Below are 21,177 nucleotides of genomic sequence, written 5' to 3'. Positions count from 1 at the left end.
ACAATAGATCATTCGCATTTAACGCTTAGCTCTAGCTAGCTGGCCGACGTGTCGTATACGCGATTCGCGTGCAGAAATCCCAAAGTCGCGATCCAAAATTGTTGTTTGCCATGTTGTTGTTGCAGTTGTTGTTGTTGTTTAAGTTTTTAATTGGGGCGCAGCATGCAAAGATCACTTATCTGATGGAATAAATATCGTTTAATTGTTTTTCGCTTAACTTCAGCTCAATTTGTTTATGCGTGTGGCTGTCTGTCTCTGTGTGAGTGTGTGTGTGTGTATGTGTGTGTGTGTGTATCTGTATCTGTGCCTCGTATACATGTTTTTCTCATTAATCGGTCAACGTTCACTTTGCAAGTTCATAAAAGTCGGCAACCGGCAACAGTTGCTGCTGCTGCTGCTGCTGCTGCTGCTCTGCCTCGGCCAATGCTTGCTGCAATTTGCGCCAGCTCTCGGCTGCATCGCTGGCATCGAACTGGCGTTGCATCTGACGCAGCTGCAGACGATGCTGTCGCAGCAGTTGCCTCCATTTTGCCTCGTTCACATCTCGATTGCGTTCTGCCGCGCTCGATTCGCTCGCTGGGGGCGTCAAAGCGGACGCAGCTTGGGGCAAGTTGTTGTTATTGTTGTTATTATTATTGTTATTATTGTTGTTGCTGTCATCGTCAATCGCATTCATATTGTTGTTGAAGAGCTGCTCAGCCAGGTTGTCGACCAGAGGTGTTGGCTATGGATGAATAGAGGGAAAGAAGAAGAAATTAGATATAGTCTTGCAACGAGCGATAGACAAGATAAAAGATATGTGGTTCCTTTCTTGTTCGTATGCCATCAGTTGCTTGTATTGGTTATTATTATATACTGAATAATATTGATAGCTAATTGCGCCGAGATTCTCTCTATATAAGGGGGAAGACAGAGGATCTCGTAGTTATATGTTACGATATTATTATTTAACCTAAGCCCACTTTCGAATGACTACAGGAATCTCTATATTGGAATAAAGTGAGTATTCCCTGGGAGTTTATGAAACATATTGACTTTCAGTCAACAGAAGCAAAAGTGAGGGATAAGCTCAAATAACTGATGTTGATTTAAATTGCTGAGCTGAAACTGAATGATCAAATGATTGTCTAAACAAGAAGAGGCAAAGTCTAAGATTTCATGTCTCCAGCTCTTATGGGTGCTGAGTTAGAGGTAAACAAACGAATGATATGAGCCGACGTGGCTCTATCGAAGGGCTTAAAAATATATATATATAAACAAATAGAATATTTATTGGTTCATTCATCTGTTCTTCTGTCAGCTAAATGCATTTGAACCAAATCCATTAAATCCCATTTAATTTGAATTGGGGCTATAAACAAGTTTTAATTGCCTTAAGCAGATATTTCAGAGTAATATTCAAATGAATAAGTTAAGCCAAAATTGCATTAAACATATTTGATAAAGCAATACAACTTTGAAACAAAGTCTGAAGAGGCGATTATAAATGCTTGCGTATAATTGTAAAGTCCATAGAATTATAGCTGGATATGTTAAATAGTTTCCATAATTTTATAGTCTATACTTGATTAGCAGACATTTATATAATTTGATAATTGTAATTAATTTTGGTTGTCGCTAATTATTTTGGCTGGAGAGCCGCGCAGCCATAAAAAAACATTTCCCGTCCCAATTAATAAATCCAGCTGAGGCTAAATGCTGTCGGATAAGATTAGCTCGATAATAATGGTGCTGTATGGTGTGGCTCAACATTTGTCACATCATCGCGATGGGGAACTCACCTGCTTAGCTGCAATTGCCGCCCGGCTGCCCGACCGCTTGCCGTGAGCTATGCCAATCAGAGTGAGAGAGGGAGAGAGAGATAGATATAGGATGATGGCATATATGTAATGTCAGTTTACAACTTACCGCCCCAGCACGAGTGTCCAAATTCCAAACAGGAGCCTGCAAGCAACAGGGAAAGCAAAATAATTTTGACTTAATAAATCATCATTCCGCAAAGCCGCTGAAGAGTTAAGCTATGCATGGAAGTAAATTATGACAGAGCGCCACGCACTGGCCCCCACCAACTGCCCCGCTGCGCTGCACTGATCACAGCGGTACACGGAGTCAAGGCGTGGCTGTGTAGGCGTGGCAGCTGACTTAAAAAGTTAAAAATTGCCAAGAAATGATGGCAACTGCTGCGGTTTCCTGGCTTACTTACATTTTATATGTGCTTGCCCTTTAGGCAGAGTATTTAAATGTAGAACATGAATCTAGTGTGCACAGTGCGCGACAAATGTATGTGTACCCTTAAAGCAATTATTCTGAATTTTGTTATTATTTATTTATGTATTAGATATAAATAAATAATAAATTACAAAATTAATTTAATGCAAAATCAATGCCATTCAATAGTCCAAAGAGGCAAATGCTGCAGGGGTATACATATATTTGTCGATTACTGTATATACATATATGCTTGGAGGCTTTCTACTGCCCCACTGGACTTGGTTATATATAGTCTAATAGCTGTAAGACTGACATCGTATAGCCATAGTATAACCAGAGTAAAATTCAAGCATTACATATGGACTACATATAAATATAGTAAATGTCTTATATCAGATATGCTATAAATAAATATTTATATTATAAATTTGATTGATTTATCATCTATGCAAATTTGATTATACTCAAAGAAACAAAGCTGACTGGAGAGCTCTTTAAGAGTATTGTGCGTTCGCCTTGGCGCAGTACAGTATTACTCCATTATGGTTGCCATGGATGCGTTATATAATGCCGCGACCTGTGATAAATTTAGTCCATTACAAAGTCGTATGGTATGGCGCGTAATAAGCATGCACCTGGGTAATGTCTTGTTGAAAGCAGCTCTCAGCTGGCTGGTGAAGTGCTACAACTAGATGCAGAGTCAGACAGAGACAGAGACAGAGACAGAGACAGAGACAGAGACAGAGAGAGGGCTGAGAGCTGTTATGCAGCTTAACGCAGAAAGGGGCAGGACTATTATGCACTGTCCTCGATGCTGCAGTTCATTGTATGGCCAAAAACTAATCGCACAAATGGATGGCCACGTCGACAGGTCCACACAAAGGACTTTGGCTTGGCTCACATGTCACACAATGAGGCGTCAAGGAGTCAACATAAGAGCAGCTGCGACACTTGGATAAGTTTACGCAATCCATTCAAGGAGCAACAGCAGCAGCAGCAGTAGCAGCAGCAGCACCAGGAGCCGGCGGAGCAGCATTTCCTGGCAACAAAACGACGCAGCTGGGCCGCCCCTTCGTAAGTGTCCTTTGCGTAATCTTCTCCTGGCCGGTGCCAGGCACATTGATAACGCAAAAATCAACTTTGACTGGCCAAACAGAGCCGTCTATCAAGTGCCATGGGCCATGAGCCGTTGGATGACTCTATCTCTATGACGCCCCATTTAGCTGTTGCCAACGCCCGTTGTAGCCGCCATATGTCCGATGTGTAATCATTCGTCAATTACTTAAGCCATGGATTAATTGTGGCCAACCGCGCCATAGAGATAGCCCCCGCTCAGGGATTTAGATGGGGCGTCGGCGGCCAATCGAAAGGCTGTCATTAAATGGCCATAGAGGAGCCCTTTTAAGCGCCTAATTAACGTGTCCAGCCACTTGACTGATGCACTCTGTCCAGTTGGCGTTGGCGTCGGCGATGCCATCGACCCTCTTCGTTCCGAGTAAAGCCAATTCTTTCCTTTTAATAGCCTCACAAAAGTCGCACGTCTAAATTAAAAGTGTTACGCCATGGGGCAATAAAGCTATTTTTAAGTGTCCCGAAGTAAATGCGGACATCAAATTGTCATTTTTGACTGGGGAAGCACCTCTTACGAGGCAGTTAAAAATATATATATATAGACATATATGTATATACTCCAAGCTCGCTCATAAGCCAACCTGTTGAATGAATTGCTTCAGGTGTGATTTGGCTTTAGATAAAATTTAAATTTTACGAATTATAAATAATATGTATTTTATTCCCGGAACTATAAACATTTTTAATGGTTTTAGTGAAAATAAATAGGGGAATATTTATCATGATAAGTAATTCTTAAATTGCTTAGAATTATTAGTCAGTTAAGTAAATGAAAAGTTTTTGAATTTCTTGCATTCTCTACTCTATTTAGAACCACTTCTAATTGCCCAATATAGATCTATGAGCAGATTCGAACTCGAAAATACAATATTGCATAGTTCCCTAGTTCCCTCTAGACACATGAGCAATACTGAATGCCTCTCCCATATGATGGAAATGCCTGTGCTAATCGCTCGCCTAATCTGTCATCCTGAACCTAGGCCAACCCAGCTAGTTTTCCATTATCTGGGAGTCAGTTCAAAGGCCAGTGCCGACACAATGGCTGCAATCTAAATTGTGGACGCCATAGAGCTGAGGATAAGCATGGTCCGCAGTAAGCCGCAAGCAACCACAACTGCAGTGGGCTGCAGGCGGCGGCACAGCTTGAGTGGTTCACACGACTTTTGTTTTTTTTTGTGCTTCGTCACCTGAAAGGGGAGCTGAAGCTATTGCTAGTGCTGCTCCTATTGCCTTTGTTGTAGTTGTTGTTGCTGTTATTTGGCACGCAATTTGGATTAATTTACGACTGCAATTAAAATCGCTGGGGCATTTGCAGGCATTTCGTATACCGTTGCTGTGTGACAATCGACGCAGTTGACGGCGCGACGTAACGAAAAATTATAGCAAATATGCCTGATGGGCGTGCTAACTAATGGGCGTGCCACGACTTGATCAAAGAGCAACAGGAAAATGTGCATAAAATAGATAAGGCGCATTACCATTTGAAAATAACAAAAAAAAAAGAAATGGGTGGAAAAACAGGAACAACATAATATTAGCAGCAATATGTGTTAATCAGGTAGTCGGTGGTTCTTGCTTTTATGGCCGACTACACATATTATTGTGGGAAATTCTAAGAAGGCTTTTCCAGTGACGCATGGTCAGCATTAGCTTTGTCATGTTGCCTTTATTAAATATGTACTATGTACTGGTTTGACGACTAAAATGCAATCGTGTAATGATAATCCAGCTCTTGAGTCGAGCAATTGAAATTATGATCCATTATGCAACTGAGGAAATCAATAAAATTCTATTGCAAAGAAGTTGCTGATATTTAAATATAATTTTTAGTTACTTCCTACTTCCCTGGGCTGACCTACATAGCGTGGAGATAGCCGATAACAATTAGGGCCAGCGTCATTAAAAGTCACGCTAGTTAGGCAACCACCACTAACCTCTCCAATTGAACTTTTTAGTCTAATTTTTATAATAATATTTTTAATTGAAGCTTGCAATTTAATCATACAGTTTTAATAATTGATTAATAAGCGGTTTTATTAAAGGCAACAGTAAAACTTAGAGGACAAAGCCACAAAAGATGCAGCTGCATTTTTGTAGCATACTTTTAGGCTTATTCGATTTTGGCTGGCCATAAAAGTCAATTGATTCAGTGGCGCTTTTATAGTTTACTTCAACTCTAAGGCAAGTTTTAAAACCATCATTTTTTGTCAATAATACGATAGGAATATATATTTTAAACTTCAATTATATCATCTGAAGAAACCCCGAGGATTTTAGCTAAGTTCTGGCATATGAATTTATTAATATTGCTGCAGAGCTTTACTAACAGCAAGAAGATCATGTAAAATGTTACAAAATTTATATAAAATATAATAAATATATATTATATTATGTATTAAACGGTTTATGCTTCATATAAATTTTTAGATTTGCATGAAATAGAATATATATTAAAAGTCAATGTATTAATATTTATTATATTAATATGTATTTGTATTAAAGATAATTAGTTAATATACTTTTTTTATTTATATATTAATATATATTATATTTCAAGTTTCGAAACGTTTATGAAGTTTAATAAACTCATACGAATATATTACATTTAAAAAGCTGAGTTTCAGTAAAGTTATAAAATTGATAAACATTTTTTTAATTTATTTTTTTAAAGATGTCAATTGATAAAAATTTTTTGAATTTATTTATATAGATGTCAATAATGTCATTTTAATTAAAATTAACAAGAAAACATTTTTCATTTTAAAATTAAACTAGTTTTGTAAATTCAAAATAAATACGAATAATATATTGTTTTTTTCATTTATATAATAAATATATTTTTATATTCCTAGTTTTCAAAACATTTTTTTCAGAAATTCAAAATGAATTTTATTTAAAAACAATTAAGAAAGCTCTAGTCGAGACTGCTCGACTACGAGATCCCCTGAACCCTTCGAGCAACTGATATTTCAATAATAATTCGCACATACACACGCACACACACACACACACACACACACGCATACAAACAAACACACGCACACACACACACACACCACGCATATACAGGCGATTGCGCTTAGGTTGCACTGCAGTGTTGGCGATATTATGAGAACTTATTTGTGGAATAATTTAATTTCTAGACGTACGATCGTAATGAAACTTTCAGAACGTAATCATGATGTATAAATGTATGTGTATACCGAAGCACAAGTCTCTAGTATTTGATATACGACTTTTACAAAGATGAGGGTGAGGGGGTGGATTTAGGGTTGGGGGGTAAATTTTAACAAAAACCGAAATTGTATAAAATACACCTTTATATACATTTTAAATTTGGAGACTCTAGCTTGAAAGATGTAGGAGATATAATTTTTTAAGTGATCTTCGATAAGGTTTTTTATCGATAAAAAAATATCGGAATGAGTTATCGTTTTTTAGTGATAAACTCGATCTGCGCGTGATATATACGGACATTTTAAAAAAAAGTTGAAGTCTCTAGCTCTTATATCTTCTGAAATCGACGCGTTCATACATACGGACGGACGGACGGACGGACGGACAGACAGACGGACAGGGCCAAATCGACTCAGCTTGTCGCCCCGATCAAGAATATATATACTTTGTGGGGTCTGCCACGCCTCCTTCTGCCTGTTACATACTTTTAACAAAACCATTATACCCTGATTTCCCATTTTCAATGGGTTCAGGGTATAAAAATAGAGAAATTGAATTTGATGCAAATACTCTACAAAGTTAAATATATGTCAATTTATAGCAACTTGTGTGGGATTTCTATAGTTTCTTTCCTTTGGTACTTTACCTGTTACAAGCGTGAAAAGGACCAGAAATACAAAGATAGTCCAACTAAATTTCTGGCAGCACATTTTCAGATCGAAGTGAGCACGTTTTAAACTGTCAAAGCGAATTTGTAAGATATCAACTGTGGCCCGCTTTCGACTTCACTTTTAATGCACTGGCGATAAAAAACTTTGTGCAACAGTTGCGCCGTGTAGGTGTGTTCTCTGATGCAGGTGTTAACTGGAATGCGTGTGTTCGAAACACTTTTCGAATTGGCAGCAAAATGCGTTAGACGTGCGCCTTTTATAGCTCGACCCGTCCACAATATATATGTATGTATATATAACAGAGAGCCGTTACGGCAATGAGATAACGACAGCCAATGCGAGCGTCCACACACGAAGCAGCTGGGCCAGACGAAGGACGACGATGGCAACGCCGCCGCCAACGCACGACCGACGCAATGCCGCCAATGAGCGTTGCGTACCGTTACGTGGCGAGGACCAGCAACAGGCTGATGTGGGTACATAGGGCTATAGGTTATAGGCCGACCGAAAGGAAAAGCTTTTATTTTAATGCTCTTTACAAGAAAAAACGCAATCTGAACAATTGTTTATTGTCATTGCCTACATAACAGTGTGAAGTCGCCTGTGATGTGCCTGTGCTACTTGCTGTCATTAAGTGTAGTGTTATGATTCAAGTGTTTAGCTACCAAATACAACATTTCATCAATCATTTAGTTTCGAACGCAGTAAGGGTTGTGTGTATTGTATGTGAACCGTGTTAATAAGTCCCCGATCTGTCTTAAGTGTTTGCGATGCATCATGTAAAAATGTCCAATAATCTATTGAGTGTGAGTTCTGGCCTATTCCAGCTTGGCCAGGATGTCGCTTTCACGGAACAGCACATATTCGCGCTTGTCATCCATGTCCACCTTGGTGCCACCATATTTTGGCAAGAGCACACGATCGCCCTCCTTGACGCCCACCGGCAAGTGTCCAGCACCAACGGGATTGCGTGCACCGGGTCCCACGGCGACGACCACGCCCTGCATCTCCTTGGGCACAGCGTCCTCTGGCAACAAGATGCCGCCTGCTGTTGTGGTCTTTACCTCGGCGCGCAGTATCAAAATGCGATCCAGCATTGGCACAACTTTCTTGATAACGTTAGCCATACTTCTGCGTGGCCAGAAAAAAAAAAGAAAATAAATTAAAGTCAAAAAATGAATTTTTTGTAATCAAAAATAAATAAATAAATTTTTCACTTTTTTTTTTTTTGTTGAAACTTTTACCTTATCTTTAAAAAAAAAAAAAAGCAATTATATTTTTTTTATAATTTTTTCAGTCGTTCACTTCGAGTGCTAGAAACAGACTGAGCTATACGAGTTCTACGGGAGGTAAGGAGCAATTCAATCACATGGCCTGCTCAGTTTCAAAATTTGCTTAGCCTACTATGATTTTGGTTCACCCTAAAATTGCTCAACAGTGTCCATTTTGGCGTTCAGTGTAATTGTGTTTCAACAAACTTCAGTTACGCGCAATTGAATAATGTGTGAAACTAGTGTAAAAACTTTCTAGTTGTGTGCGTGAGATGTGTGAGAGTTTACGTGTATGTGTGACTATGTATGTGCTTACACACATTTTGTAGCTTTTTGAAATCATTTCATGGTATTTGCGCGCTGTTTTCATGAAGTTCCCACGCTGCATGCGTCAGCGCCACCTGTTGGCGCTACTGCGCACTAACAGCAATGTTTGTGTGAATGCGCGCGAAAATGCTTTTACGTATTTGTGTGTGTGTGTGTGTGTATGTTTCTTCTTTGACTTCCCGTCTAAATGATTGGGATGAAATCGGTGCTTTTTGTACTTCTAACTGTTATTGCTGACAACTTTTTGCCAGAATTTTGCTTTTTTGTTACCCGAATCGCTCGTAAATCACAGAATTTCACACTCTCTACGTCATTTTGCGGGCGGCCCATGTGTATCAGTGGGTGTGTCTATCTCTATATGTATGTGTGAGTGTATGGATCATTTGCTCTTGCTTGTTTTTTTTTTTTTTTCTATTGGCTCGATGGTATTTGTTAGTTGAATATGACGTACGCGAAGAATATATATATAGGTGTTTAATGGGCATATTAACTCTCGCTTGGAATTGGTGACGTTTGCAGCGATAACTTGCCTGTTTTTTTTTTTTTTTATAATGCAAGACTCTCAGGTGATTCATACACACGATTTCAATCTGTGTTTTGTTCATTTTTTTTAAGGAAAGTTAGAGTTATTGCAAATAAAAAATTATCAGTTGAATATTAATTATTAATAAATATGTAGTTGTTTTATTTAACACATTTTGAATATACTAAAAAGCTTAATTATGAATGAAGTTTTTTTGCAGATATATGTATATACATCATGCAGCAAATAATAAATTGTGTAAAAAATATGTTAAAAGAAGGTTCAACATTTTTGCAAATTCACCTAGCGAACAAATGCCATAAATAAAGGGAAATACTTTATTATATACACTAAATAATAAGCTTAAAATAAATGTAATAAAAGCTTAATAATATAAAATTCTTTTATTAACTTACCAGATATGCAAAAAATTAAAGTCAAATCAATATGTGTCATATAATTATGTTTATTATTGTATCAATAAACAAAAATATATTTCTCAATACTCCACAAAGTATTTAGTATTTATTATATTGTGAGCGTGCTTTTGTATATATAATAAATAAATTATGAAGCTTAGCTCAATTAGCTTAATTATGAAGGATAGCTTTGTTGACTACAGTAACTGAATATATAGAAGATACGAATTTTGCAAATAAAAAAAAATATATATATATAAGAGTATTTACATATCATCAATTCTATCGTAAGCAATGGAATTTGTTCTTGATTTTGGATTTATGTTTATGCGCCTGGGATAATTCTAATTGCAACGAAATCATGACGCATTCGGAAAGTGATTATGGCCAACTGGCTGGGAATACTTAAGTGAATAAAGTGCAGAAGGGAGACAATCACAATGATATGTGGCTAGTCCATTTGCTTGATTGCATTTTCATAAGAAATGCACCTTTGGGTGGGTGAGCGATATAACGCATTCGCCACGTTGACAGTCGCCTGCGATTGCAGTCCGTGACCCTGAGCCGATTATAATCGCAGGGCACGGTGTGTGGGACCTGATTAACATATTACTTATTTATGCAAACACCGAGCGCATTTTCATTTCATTTTCATTTTTATTTGCCTGCAAACCCAATCGATAAAAACAAATTTTGTTTACACGCGTTGCGATATAACGAATCGAAAATATATACTCTTTCCACGTCTCCAACTCTAGCACATAAAAAAATGGGCAAATTAACGAAACCCTACAAAAAATAATTAACATTGCTACTTATTTATTTTATTATGTGTTTTTTCCCTTCACATCAAATATAAACACACTTCAATGCGTGCACTTCTTAAAGATTTGTCATCATCATCATCAATTAAACTTCGCCTCAGCTTTGACATTGCTTACTTTCCGGTAGAGGAAATGTGTGATATTTTCTTTTTGCCCTCAGCTGCTCATTTGTCAATGAAAAATGACAGCTTGAACTATTGACACAGCTCAACTAAAGTTTGGCAAAACTTTTATTAGGACTTAAAAATGGGAAGATTTGTAATTTCAATTTGATTTCAAGTTATATTTGTAAATATTTTAATAATTTCTTTTTTATATATATATATCAATTTTCTTCTGATTAATATAGTTATGCATACATATATGTAACATGTGTATAAATATAAATATATATTTATTTATAATTTTGTAACTGATTAGCATAGTACTTCTTTTACAATATAGTTTATATAATTTTAGATTTATCTTTAATATAATATAGTTTTACAATAATACAGTGCATTCTTGTCTGCTTAGAAATATGCCAAAAATACATCAGATTCACTTGAGAAATGAATTACATATATAATAGTCTCTTTTAATTATTTTATTTATTTATTTATTTATTTTTGATTTATCTTCTTTCCACTACATATAATGTATATTAGAATAACGACTAGTTAGTCCAGCAGTTTAAAATAAATACAAATACTTGCAGCGTTGTCTGAACCTTCAAATTATATTAAATGCGAATTATATTAATACATTTTTCAACTGAAACATTATTATTGTAGGAAATAAACGCTAAATGAGAAACAAACTAGAACTTGTACTAAACGCTTTGGTAGCTGTTGGTAAACAAATTAGCTTACAATTTATATAAAAACTAAGTGGCTTACATAGGGGGGAGAAAAAAATTATAAATTATAATAAGTTAACACTAGAAGTAAACAGAAAAACGATATATGAATATCGATAAATGAATTCACTATAATTAGCAGTGCATTGTGCATTGCAAATTACGAAACTAGTTGCGACCTTGCCGGCAGCGGGCGTTCATTTAGAGCTATCTAAAAGCGACAGAATGAGCGAGAGAGACGGAGAGAGAAAGAGAGAGAGACAGAGAAGAAATAAAAAGAGAGAGAGAGAGAGAAAAGAGTCAGATGAGGAGAGAGGAAATCATATAAACAATTGATGTTGTTGCATTGCGTAATTTTAAGTAATATTACTCATACGATCAGTGTTACAGACCTGCATTAGCGTGTGCTTCGACTCAGTGGAGTCTCGTTGCGTCTGCGACGACGAGTTGAGGGTGGTGGTGCGCCGCAAGCGACGCGACTCCGGCTGATGGCGCGAGTTCAACGAGCCCTTCGAGTACTTCTTGCCCAGCAGCACGGCCTGCAGCAGATCAACCAGAGAATAAACAAATATACAATATAAAAGAGCGCTAGAGTGAACACTCACCTTGAAGGCCTCGCGGAACTTGTTGCTCATCAGATTGTAGAGCAGCGGATTGATGCAAGTGGACAGATAGTAGAGCACACCCGAAATATATGTCATCACCGTGTAGAGGAGCTCATGCTGATCATGGAGCTGGGCGCCCCGCGCTGGCGCGTAAATGGCAATCAGACGCTGCGCGTGAAACGGTGCCCAGCACAGAAAGAAACAGATGACGACGGCAACTGCGAAACGAATTGATAAACCGAACAATTGTATGTGTATTTATATTCATAAACGCTATGACAACTGTCACCAACTTATATCTTCTGTACTCTGTTTAGTATTTGTTTTTTTCGGGGCCCAATAAACGCGCGCGACTCATAAATGTCGAGCATGTCAAATGACAGACGCTATAAATTGGCCAGTGAATGGCTGATTAAACGTGCTCATCGTGTGCCCTCTGCCCTCTGCAGCCAGTTATTTGGTTATTTGGCTCACAGCCTGCGGCCATTCTACATAATTGGCTGTCATCAATGCCGACCCACACTCACCCAGCATCCGCAGCACTCGGCGCGTGCCATAATGGTTCAGTCGCCCACGCACCGAACTCAGCTGCGGCCCCGCGCTGTTCGCCAAAGTCGAGCTGGAGCCGGCATAGCGATAGAGTACCGTATCACTTTGCACCGACTTCATTTGCTGCTTCTGGAGCCGCACGCCGCTGTAGCCAAAGCCGGCTGAGGATCCACCGCCGCCACTGCCTCCGCCGCCGCCGCTGTTGCCGCCAATGACACTCGACCGGTAGAGATGCAGGCCAATGCACAGGTACAGCACCAGGATGATGGACATGGGTGCGAAAAAGAAGATGATTGTGGACAGCTGGAACGAGTGCTCCACTATCACGCGCACCACAACGCACTTGTCGATGCCGCCGTAGCTGTTGATGCCGAACTGTGCCGCCTGCGGTATGGCCGTCAGCACGGCCAGCAGCCAGATGAGAAATATGATGCGGATGGCGCGACTCAGCTTGCTCATGGCCTGGCCGAGGAACGGATGGCAAATGGCCATGTAGCGCTCCACGGTGAATGCTGTGATGGTCAATACGGTGGCATTGGCGGATGTTTCGGCCAGCAGGCCACGGCCGATGCAGAAGTATTCGCCGAAGACATACGGATACTTGGACCAAATGAAGTACATCTCCTGCGGCACACCCGAGAGCAGCAGCATGAAGTCCGATATGGCCAGCGAGAACAGGTAGTAGTTGGTGGCCGTGTGCATCGAGCGATTCTTCTTGATCACAATGCAGGTGCTGATGTTGCCCACGACGCCGGTCAGGAAGATGAGGCAGTAGACCACCGTCACGGGTATGACAATGGCCAGTGGATCGCGCTGGGCCCCCAGCAGTTGGCTGATTGCCGACGCATTTGGATTGATGGCAGGTGGTTCGGTTGCCGGTGACATGTTTGCTCGAAATTTTCCTTCAACTGTTTGCGCTTTTTTTGTTTATATTCATTCAAAATTTCCACTTGCGCTGGAATGTGGAATGTGGAGAGCCGCTTAACTGCCAATATATCTCCATATGCTAATTATTATAATTCGATGTCACGACTAAGGTAACAGCGCCACAGAACTTGAGCTAGCCAATCTCCGCTCAACTCGACTCGACTCAACTCGTTTCTTGACTGACACGCAACGCACACGCCACAGACGACACTAAAGTATATAGCCAGCCCAGCGAGGTCGCGATCGAATCCCGCTACGTTGCCAAATGCCCCCGCCCAGCGATTGCTACGCGCACTGGACGCTGGACACTGCGTTCATTTGATTACAACTGGCCAAGCAGCTCTCAGCTCGCAGCTCGCAGTTCTATATGACAATACTTAACTGCATTGAGCCAGCTGCATTAAGCCCGTTGCCCGTATCCGAGTTGCGAACCAAAACCCGAACCCGAACCGCACGCTAGCGCGCTCTGAACTTATCTGATAAGCACTGGCGACAATTTCATTCAGATTTCTATCCACAACGACGCGTCGCAGTCGCTGCTGCTGTTGCTGCTACTGCGGCTGTCGCTGCCTCTGCCGCTGCCGCTGCCAGTTGACATGTGCATATTTGTAAGTGCTTCGGTCTGTGCCTGGCTTTGTTTGTGTTTTGGCCACAATTTCTCATGGTCGCAAAACAAAAAAAAAAAAACAAAAAAACATCGCCAGCTATCCACCCTCACTCCGATGCCAACATAAACAAGAGCAGCAATAAGAAACCCCACGATGACGGCTGGCAAAAAGTTTCATTCCATGCGTTTTGTCAGTGCCAGATCTATTCTCCGTTCCACATAGCTGACGAGTGACATTTTCGTTGGTCCCATCACACATACATACATACATATATACACATACATACATACATATATGTATATGCACACATATCTCATTCATTTATATTATTTCGTTTAGCGCCACCTTAACTAACTGAACACCCTACTTCCCCAGCTGCCTCCCAACCCCACCCGGCGGTGTCGAAGTGCGTGCGTTGTTTTCGAAATAGTTGCACACACACAACTACATAAACTACATGAAAATGGTGGCTGTCATGAGCTACATGTGTGTGGGTGAGTCTGTGTGAGCTGTAGCAATTGCTCGCTTTAAAATCTCTAACTGCAACCTGGCTTTACTGCTTACTTATATACGGCAACTTAACTACAATAATTTCATATTCATATACAAGCTATTCAACAGACTTTAGAGAGCGAAAGTTACACTAACTAACACTATTTACGAATCGAGAATCAGATTATAAATGTCTTCCATACATGTGTATTTGATTTTATGCCAAAAATAATCTATTCCCAATCCCAGTTTCAAATTCATATACTAAATTCCACGTTACTGAACTTTGTTGGCCTGTGTTGTTTAGAGCTCGTGTGTGTCTGATTTATTATATTAGGATGGCTTGCATACATTTAATTTATACTCTTATTAACGGCGTATAATGATCTGAATAATATTGAATGCCTAAACCACAGCCTTTGTTCTAACTCGAGGTCTAGAGTCCAATTCATTTTATCTCAGGCACTTTCCAGTCTCGTGTTTCGTGAACTTGCAGAGATCGACTTATAGTATAATAGCTACAATTTCCCAATTGTCAGCTCAGGAAAACGAAATCAAACAATTTGATATAGTTAGACAAATAGATTGAGATGCAACATCAATTTTATTATGTTATGTGATAAATGGTTCGGTAAGACTTAAGACAAATTATTATAATTGTAGAGAAATGTGAATACACTTATATATTCGCTATATCAAACGACAAAGACTTGATCAAATGAAGTCAGTAAATATATATCATTAAATCACTGGACACGTATTCAACCAGCCTTCACCGGGTTCGGAGCCCGGAACTTCGTTCTTCGTTACCTATTCAATAGACATTTACCAATGCATGGGTTATGACAAAAGTTTATATGCGGTTAGTATTAAAGACTTGGCAAGAACCCATCGTATAATATATGCAATTAACAACACATATGAAATATCTACTGAGTAGCGCATGGCAATAATTAGTATGTATATATATTTATGTATATATCTATATGTATATAATATTTTTGTAAATATGTACTATCAAACTACTAAATATTTTTTCTTAAAATGTATTCATTCTACTTCCACATGTTATATCATACACTTACGTATGATATGGAACTGTTAAAAAAGAAAAATTAAGCTTAAAACAATACTTGCTTAAATCAATTTCATTCTTTTCTTTTCAAACCACAGATCTTCTAGCTGTCAGTAAACAACCTATTCATGATTTTTTCAACATCATTATAAATTAATTGTAATCACTAAACTAGGATAGTTGAGAAAATTAGTTCTCCTGCTTCTATGAATACCCTTAAGTATTTAAGTTTTAATTTCTATTCGTAAATATTCCCGATGCTTGTGTAAAACTCAACTGATTTAAATAATCAGAGGGCTATTTCCGGGCTGAAAAGTTGGAAATCTTTGGCTTAGTTTGATTTTAATCGAGCTCTAGAGATGTACTTTTATGCAACAGGTGCTCATCTGATACACTTGTTCAGCATATTTAATGGGAGGGGGAAATGTTGTTAATAAATGCTATCGACCCACATAAGAAAAGTCATCAATATCAGTTATGAGCTACAAAATGCTTAGTTCTAGCTGTTGTAAATCTCGTTGATCATTTAAGTCGATCAAATTTTACACAAGATCGAGCTCGAGTATTTCGTATTGTAAGCCTCATTCTGGATTTGGCATTGTATATTGTAAATTCGGATAAATATCTGTATATCTATATGTATATGTATACAAGTATTTTCGATTATGGTGCAAGTTCGCAATGGGCGGCATTGTTGTACATATAGAATAAATACATCGATATATCGTATTGATCTTATGATCGTTATGTTGCTCAATAATTTCGACACTTTGAATATATTTTAGACATATATATGTATAGTATGTATGTATATCTGCTCATAATACATGACTCACAATAAAAGTGTCTTGTAGTGAAGCTCGATAAGTTGGTAAGTCTAGACTTGACTAGTATTCCCAATTCTGCTTGGGATCATCATTTTACTTTGTTGTATCACATAACAAAATTTTCAGATAGCTCCAATGTATTTGATAGTTCTTGAAGAATTTTGACTTTTTGAAATGTTTGGATTCATTTATTTAGAGGTATGTTTGTAGCATGACTTTTTGGCTTGAACTATTGTTGAGTTGAGAACCATAGCAGTTACGAGAGTTATTGTATATGTATATATAATTTTATCTCAACTAACTGTTGAGCGATTTACAACATTTCCTCTAAGTGTACGAATTTGTATATACGTATATGATTTCACCTAAAGTTTACGACATTGTGAAGCACACTTTAATGTTTTGTGTCAAACTTAAATATATTGTATATTACTATGTAATAAACAAAAACATGAGACATGAGAAAAGGAAACATGCGTAGAACAACTTCAATAACTTATATTAGAATATAGGAAGTAATTATTATAATGTAGAAAATAATCACTAAAGTCAGATTGGACAGTGAATAGAAGTAGATCCGATCATATTGCATAGATCTGGCTCAGATAACAATCTCGATGATTTCCGGCTCGTCCTCGTCATCGGTTCCCCAGCCGGCGTGGGGATTGTTTTCGTCTAGTCAGTGAACCAGCCTCTCCTGCTATAGCGTCACATGCTTCAGTTCCGGCAGCTGTCGCGACAGAATCTTCTGTGCTGCATCTTGGTCGAGGCCATCAATGCTGCAGGCAATCAGTTCCCTCAGATTCCGGCCATGTTTGACAATATATTTGAAGGCCTGCAGTGTGAGCATCGAGCAGTTGCTGATGGTGAGGCTGCGCAGCCGTTTCAAATTGACTACAATGTAGCCCACCGCATCGTCATTGATCAGCGAGCAGCTGGCCACGGACAGCTTTTCCAGGGCTGGACAGTTGACGCTGAGCGCCGCTATGCCATTGGCCTCCAGGCGATTGCAGTAGTCCAGCGTGAGGTCGAGCAGCTCCGGCAGATGTAGCGCCCGCTTGAGCAGACGATCTGTCAGATTGCGACAGCCCCGAACATTGAGCTCATGCAAGCCGCGCAAGCGACTGATGGGCGCCGGCTGGTTGCCGAATCCAATGAAGCCCATGTCGGTCACCTTGATGCAGTGGTCGATCCTGAGCAGGCGCAGCAGTGTCTGGTGGCGGAAGATGGTGGCGAGGGTGCGATCGGTGGTCGCCTGGCGGCAGTTGTCGAGGCTGAGCTTGCGCAGGTTGGGCAGACGCTCCAGCATTGTGCACATGGACGCCTCATCGATGAAGCACACATCCTCCAGGAAGAGCTCCTGCAGCGTATAGTTTATCTGCGTGGTCAGGCCCTCGACGAGGCCCCTGCCGGTCAGTGCGCGGCAATAGGCCATGGTCAAGGACTCCAGGCAGCCGTTCATCTTACGCAGCGCCGACACACAGCGCACGTCCAGCTGCACGCAGAACATGAGATCGAGGGAGCGCAGAGTCTTGTGCCACTTGTGAGCTATGCAGAGCAGCATTTCATTGGTTAGCGACAGCATGCCAGTGAGATCGAGGTGCTCTAGCTTGCTCGTTTCGGGAATCGCGTCCAGAATATCGTCGAGGAGCACGAGATGACAATTGCCAGAGAGCTTGAGGGTGCGCAGATTGTGCATCCGCCTGAAGGCCGCGCACCAGCGCAGAGTTTCGATGCCCGGCGAGCAGCTGAAGAAGAGGTCGACGCACTCCAAGGTCGGCGCATGATCGTAGAGCACCTGCAGCAGTGCAGTCTCATTGTTGCGGCGATACTCGAACTGCAGGTGACGCAATCGCACCTTATTCTCCACGCGGCGCAGCTGCAACAGCATCAACAGCTTCAGGGCTGCGTCCAAGCTGACGCCGTCGCACTCGAAGCCGGTCAGATGCATGAATTGCTTCATATTGATGCCGTCGATGGTCATGTTGACGTCGTCCAGGAAGCTGGTGGTAACTATTTTCAAGAGCTTCAAATTGGGCAGCTTGCCATCCATATTGCGAAAAACTGGCGCATGCCTGACCTCCATGTGCTTCACTTCCGGTCCCACCATCTTCAGGAACTGCGACAGCTCGGGACTCTGCGTCAGGTCACGCAACTCCACATCGTCGAAGCGCAAATACGAAACTCCACGCTCGATGTGCGCCTTCATTGCATTCAGATTCTCCTTGGTAACAATCACCTTGCCCTTGGATGTGAAGTACCGCCGATTGACCAATTCGCGACAGCGCCAAGATACCAAACGCAGCTGCTGCAAGTCTCTGAATGACAAATATGTCATAATCTCGATCCATAGATCATTCGGCAGTTGCTCTATGTGCAGCGGCAGACGCTTCCCATCCTCGCTCAAGGGCATCAGCGAGCTGCTAGTCCCAGTGGCCTCCATATCTGGGTCAGCCTTATTTTCCTATAAGGAAAAATATCAAAAGTTCAATTAATATCTAAACTATAATTATATGATTGTAATTTATAATATAAGAGTCAATTAAATAAAGTTGCGAATATCACAATAGTTTAGTTAATTCAAGCGAGACGAATGGCTTTGGATCGAACTACTTCTGTGGAGTTGAGCAGGTTTACTTGTTATAAGAGTGATAAAAAGTGCTTAATAAATTAATGTGTAATTAAATAATAGCGCATCCTTTAATTAATATACACTTTTGTTGAGGTTTTATTGCTACAATATTTCTTAGTATTTATTAAATAATTTTTTATTTATTTTATTTTAGTTTTATTATTTTATTTATTTTATTTTATTTTATCTATTTATACTTTTATATTTTTTTATATTTTTTATTTTATTTTATTTATTTTTTTTTTTTTGTAATATTTTTGTGTTTATTTTATTTTATTTTTATTTTTTTATTTCTTTATTTATTTTATTTTATTTATTTATATTTTTATATTTTATTTTTATTTTTTTTATTTATTTATAATTTGTTTTTATTTTATTTATTTATTTATTTATTTTTCTGTTTCTGTGTTTATAATAAGAATTATTAAATATTTTCAAATAATTAAAAATAATTATTTAATTACGTTTGCCTTTTATTTATTATTTATTTATTTTTATTTTTTCTTTGAGTAAATGTTGACACTTTCTTTACGATGCAAAATTCAGTTTCATAAATTCTTTATTTGTAAACTCTTCAAAATTATTTGCTTCCTGTATTTTTTTTTTCGCCAATATTAATTATGTTTCAATGTTGACACTTGCTTCTCTTTGATTGTCATGAAAATATCGAGTGTATAGCAGTTGCCTAAGCAAACATCGAAGCATCAAAATATACTTGAAGTTTTCAGTAACAGGGGTGTTTGACAGCTAATACTAAGGGTTAAAGCGCCTATTGGGCTCTGTGCAGGTGGGCTGGACGGACTTGTCGGTGCAGCCGTTAGCTGTTGCTATGCACTGCAACGGTAGCCCGGGCAGAGCCGGGCTTGCTTCCCAGTCGAACCTGCATTTATATGCTTTATGTGTATGTAGATACATGAATACATGCATGCTTAGATTGCAGTTAAACCCACACGACACCCACACAGCACCCACGAAGATGCAATTGGGATACTTTTTCAGTGGTGACAGGAAAATTGACAGCGCGGCGCCTACACGAATTTCACTCACCTGCGTCTCGACGGGCCTTTCGAAGAACACAATTCTGCCTCGGTTTATCCGTACCAATCCACTCGTAGTTAAGTTGTTTCCCATCCAGACAATTTAGGCTTTCGTATGGAGCAAGCGAGAAGTAATTGTTATCTGCGTCGAATTGCGCATTTATGAATGCGTCTGTCGTCTGTCAGCCGCTCGATACGGGTTTTCCAGCGCTGTTTCCAGTTGAAATAATAGAATATTTCGCTTGAATTATTATGATTTTATTTCAATTAATTTATGTATTGCATTTGCAGTGGCAGTTCCTGGTGCGACAGCGACCTGCTCACTGTCCGAATCACAAAACCCGAATACCGAGGGGGAACAAGAGCCACGCACTGTCCATACAGCTGTGTATCTAATAATGAAAATCAAACAGCCAGATACTTTTGTGCATGCTGATAGATAATTTACCGTGGCAACGCATGCTCGCATGCTCAACTCGCTCTCGCAGTGCGCTCTCTCCACGACGCGCCGTCTCGCTTGCACGCAGTCTGTTGCGCCCCCTGCCTCCTCTCAGTCTTGCGGTCCCACTCTGACTTATGCTCGGCGTTTGTTTATGTTTGTTGCTGGTGACCCAGTTCCGAAAAACAAGAAACTTATATTTTGGGCCGGCAGTGACCTTAGTGGTTGCTTGGAAACGAACATTCTATTCAGTTTGTCAAGTGTGCGGAAGGGCTGCTCTTTACATTTACAAATACAACAACTATGTGGCTTGTAATAACGAGCACTATCAGCCGAGCGGACATTGAATTGTCAAACAAATATGTCATTCGGACAACGATAACCATCTATAAAAGTCAGAGCGTGTTTGCATTAATTTAGTAATTGAATATTTCTATACGCCTCAATTAATTAGCTCTTTAAACTCAAGTATTTAATGATGTGTAGTTAGCTAAAAAACAGTTAAAGTTAACTTCTGATAAAATTTAAAAAATATTAAAATTTTTAGTAATTTTTTAAAGCAATAAATACCTTAGATAGCATTTTAGTTAAAAT

At 39.4% G+C, this 21,177-nt stretch overlaps 4 protein-coding genes across 5 annotated transcripts; all 4 read right to left on the bottom strand.

The window, feature by feature from the left end:
• Positions 1–125: 125 nt before the first annotated feature.
• Positions 126–7,582, bottom strand: CCHa1 (neuropeptide CCHamide 1). The gene is made up of 4 exons (XM_089261890.1): positions 7,166–7,582; positions 1,909–1,944; positions 1,782–1,828; positions 126–724 (listed from the first exon to the last, which is right to left on the bottom strand). The coding sequence occupies exons 1-4, from the start codon at positions 7,227–7,229 to the stop codon at positions 344–346; spliced, it is 528 nt and encodes a 175-aa protein (XP_089118016.1). The 5' UTR covers positions 7,230–7,582; the 3' UTR covers positions 126–343.
• Positions 7,583–7,819: 237 nt separating this feature from the next.
• Positions 7,820–8,360, bottom strand: LOC115564018 (10 kDa heat shock protein, mitochondrial). The gene has a single exon (XM_030387828.2). The coding sequence runs from the start codon at positions 8,315–8,317 to the stop codon at positions 8,009–8,011; it is 309 nt and encodes a 102-aa protein (XP_030243688.1). The 5' UTR covers positions 8,318–8,360; the 3' UTR covers positions 7,820–8,008.
• Positions 8,361–11,225: 2,865 nt separating this feature from the next.
• Positions 11,226–14,250, bottom strand: PK1-R (Pyrokinin 1 receptor). Of its 2 annotated transcripts, none has more exons than XM_089259381.1 (4): positions 12,525–14,250; positions 11,998–12,215; positions 11,785–11,931; positions 11,226–11,603 (listed from the first exon to the last, which is right to left on the bottom strand). In XM_089259381.1, exons 1-4 carry the CDS (start codon positions 13,429–13,431, stop codon positions 11,553–11,555), a joined length of 1,323 nt encoding a protein of 440 aa, XP_089115507.1. In that variant the 5' UTR covers positions 13,432–14,250; the 3' UTR covers positions 11,226–11,552. The 2 variants fall into 2 exon arrangements, with proteins under 2 accessions (XP_089115507.1, XP_030243679.1); XM_030387819.2 differs by having other exon boundaries at positions 11,226–11,473.
• Positions 14,251–15,135: 885 nt separating this feature from the next.
• On the bottom strand, positions 15,136–20,907 carry LOC149092149 (uncharacterized). Its single transcript, XM_089259369.1, has 2 exons — positions 20,155–20,907; positions 15,136–18,939 (listed from the first exon to the last, which is right to left on the bottom strand). Exons 1-2 carry the CDS (start codon positions 20,236–20,238, stop codon positions 17,176–17,178), a joined length of 1,848 nt encoding a protein of 615 aa, XP_089115495.1. The 5' UTR covers positions 20,239–20,907; the 3' UTR covers positions 15,136–17,175.
• Between the last annotated feature and the right edge of the window lie 270 nt (positions 20,908–21,177).

The sequence above is a fragment of the Drosophila navojoa genome, chromosome 2, assembly GCF_054131105.1.
Source record: "Drosophila navojoa isolate 15081-1374.11 chromosome 2, UAZ_NAV_1.0, whole genome shotgun sequence".
In the NCBI taxonomy this organism is placed as follows: Eukaryota; Metazoa; Arthropoda; class Insecta; order Diptera; family Drosophilidae; genus Drosophila; species Drosophila navojoa.
Note: the sequence above shows the minus strand (reverse complement) of the source record. Positions and strands in the feature narration are given on the sequence as shown.

Bases quoted from the DNA above. Each gene is read 5' to 3' on its own strand.
- CCHa1 (XM_089261890.1), bottom strand. From the start codon at position 7,229: ATGTGCTGCCAGAAATTTAGTTGGACTATCTTTGTATTTCTGGTCCTT. The intron at 1,945-7,165 runs GTAAAGTACCAA...TGTTGCTTGCAG, and splicing joins CCTTTTCACGCTTGTAACAG to GCTCCTGTTTGGAATTTGGA. The intron at 1,829-1,908 runs GTAAGTTGTAAA...TGATTGGCATAG, and splicing joins TGGACACTCGTGCTGGGGCG to CTCACGGCAAGCGGTCGGGC.
- LOC115564018 (XM_030387828.2), bottom strand. From the start codon at position 8,317: ATGGCTAACGTTATCAAGAAAGTTGTGCCAATGCTGGATCGCATTTTG.
- PK1-R (XM_089259381.1), bottom strand. From the start codon at position 13,431: ATGTCACCGGCAACCGAACCACCTGCCATCAATCCAAATGCGTCGGCA. The intron at 11,932-11,997 runs GTGAGTGTTCAC...GATCTGCTGCAG, and splicing joins AGTTCCGCGAGGCCTTCAAG to GCCGTGCTGCTGGGCAAGAA. The intron at 11,604-11,784 runs GTCTGTAACACT...TGTCGCTTTTAG, and splicing joins CGAAGCACACGCTAATGCAG to ATAGCTCTAAATGAACGCCC.
- LOC149092149 (XM_089259369.1), bottom strand. From the start codon at position 20,238: ATGGGAAACAACTTAACTACGAGTGGATTGGTACGGATAAACCGAGGC. The intron at 18,940-20,154 runs GTGAGTGAAATT...TTTTCCTTATAG, and splicing joins AAAGGCCCGTCGAGACGCAG to GAAAATAAGGCTGACCCAGA.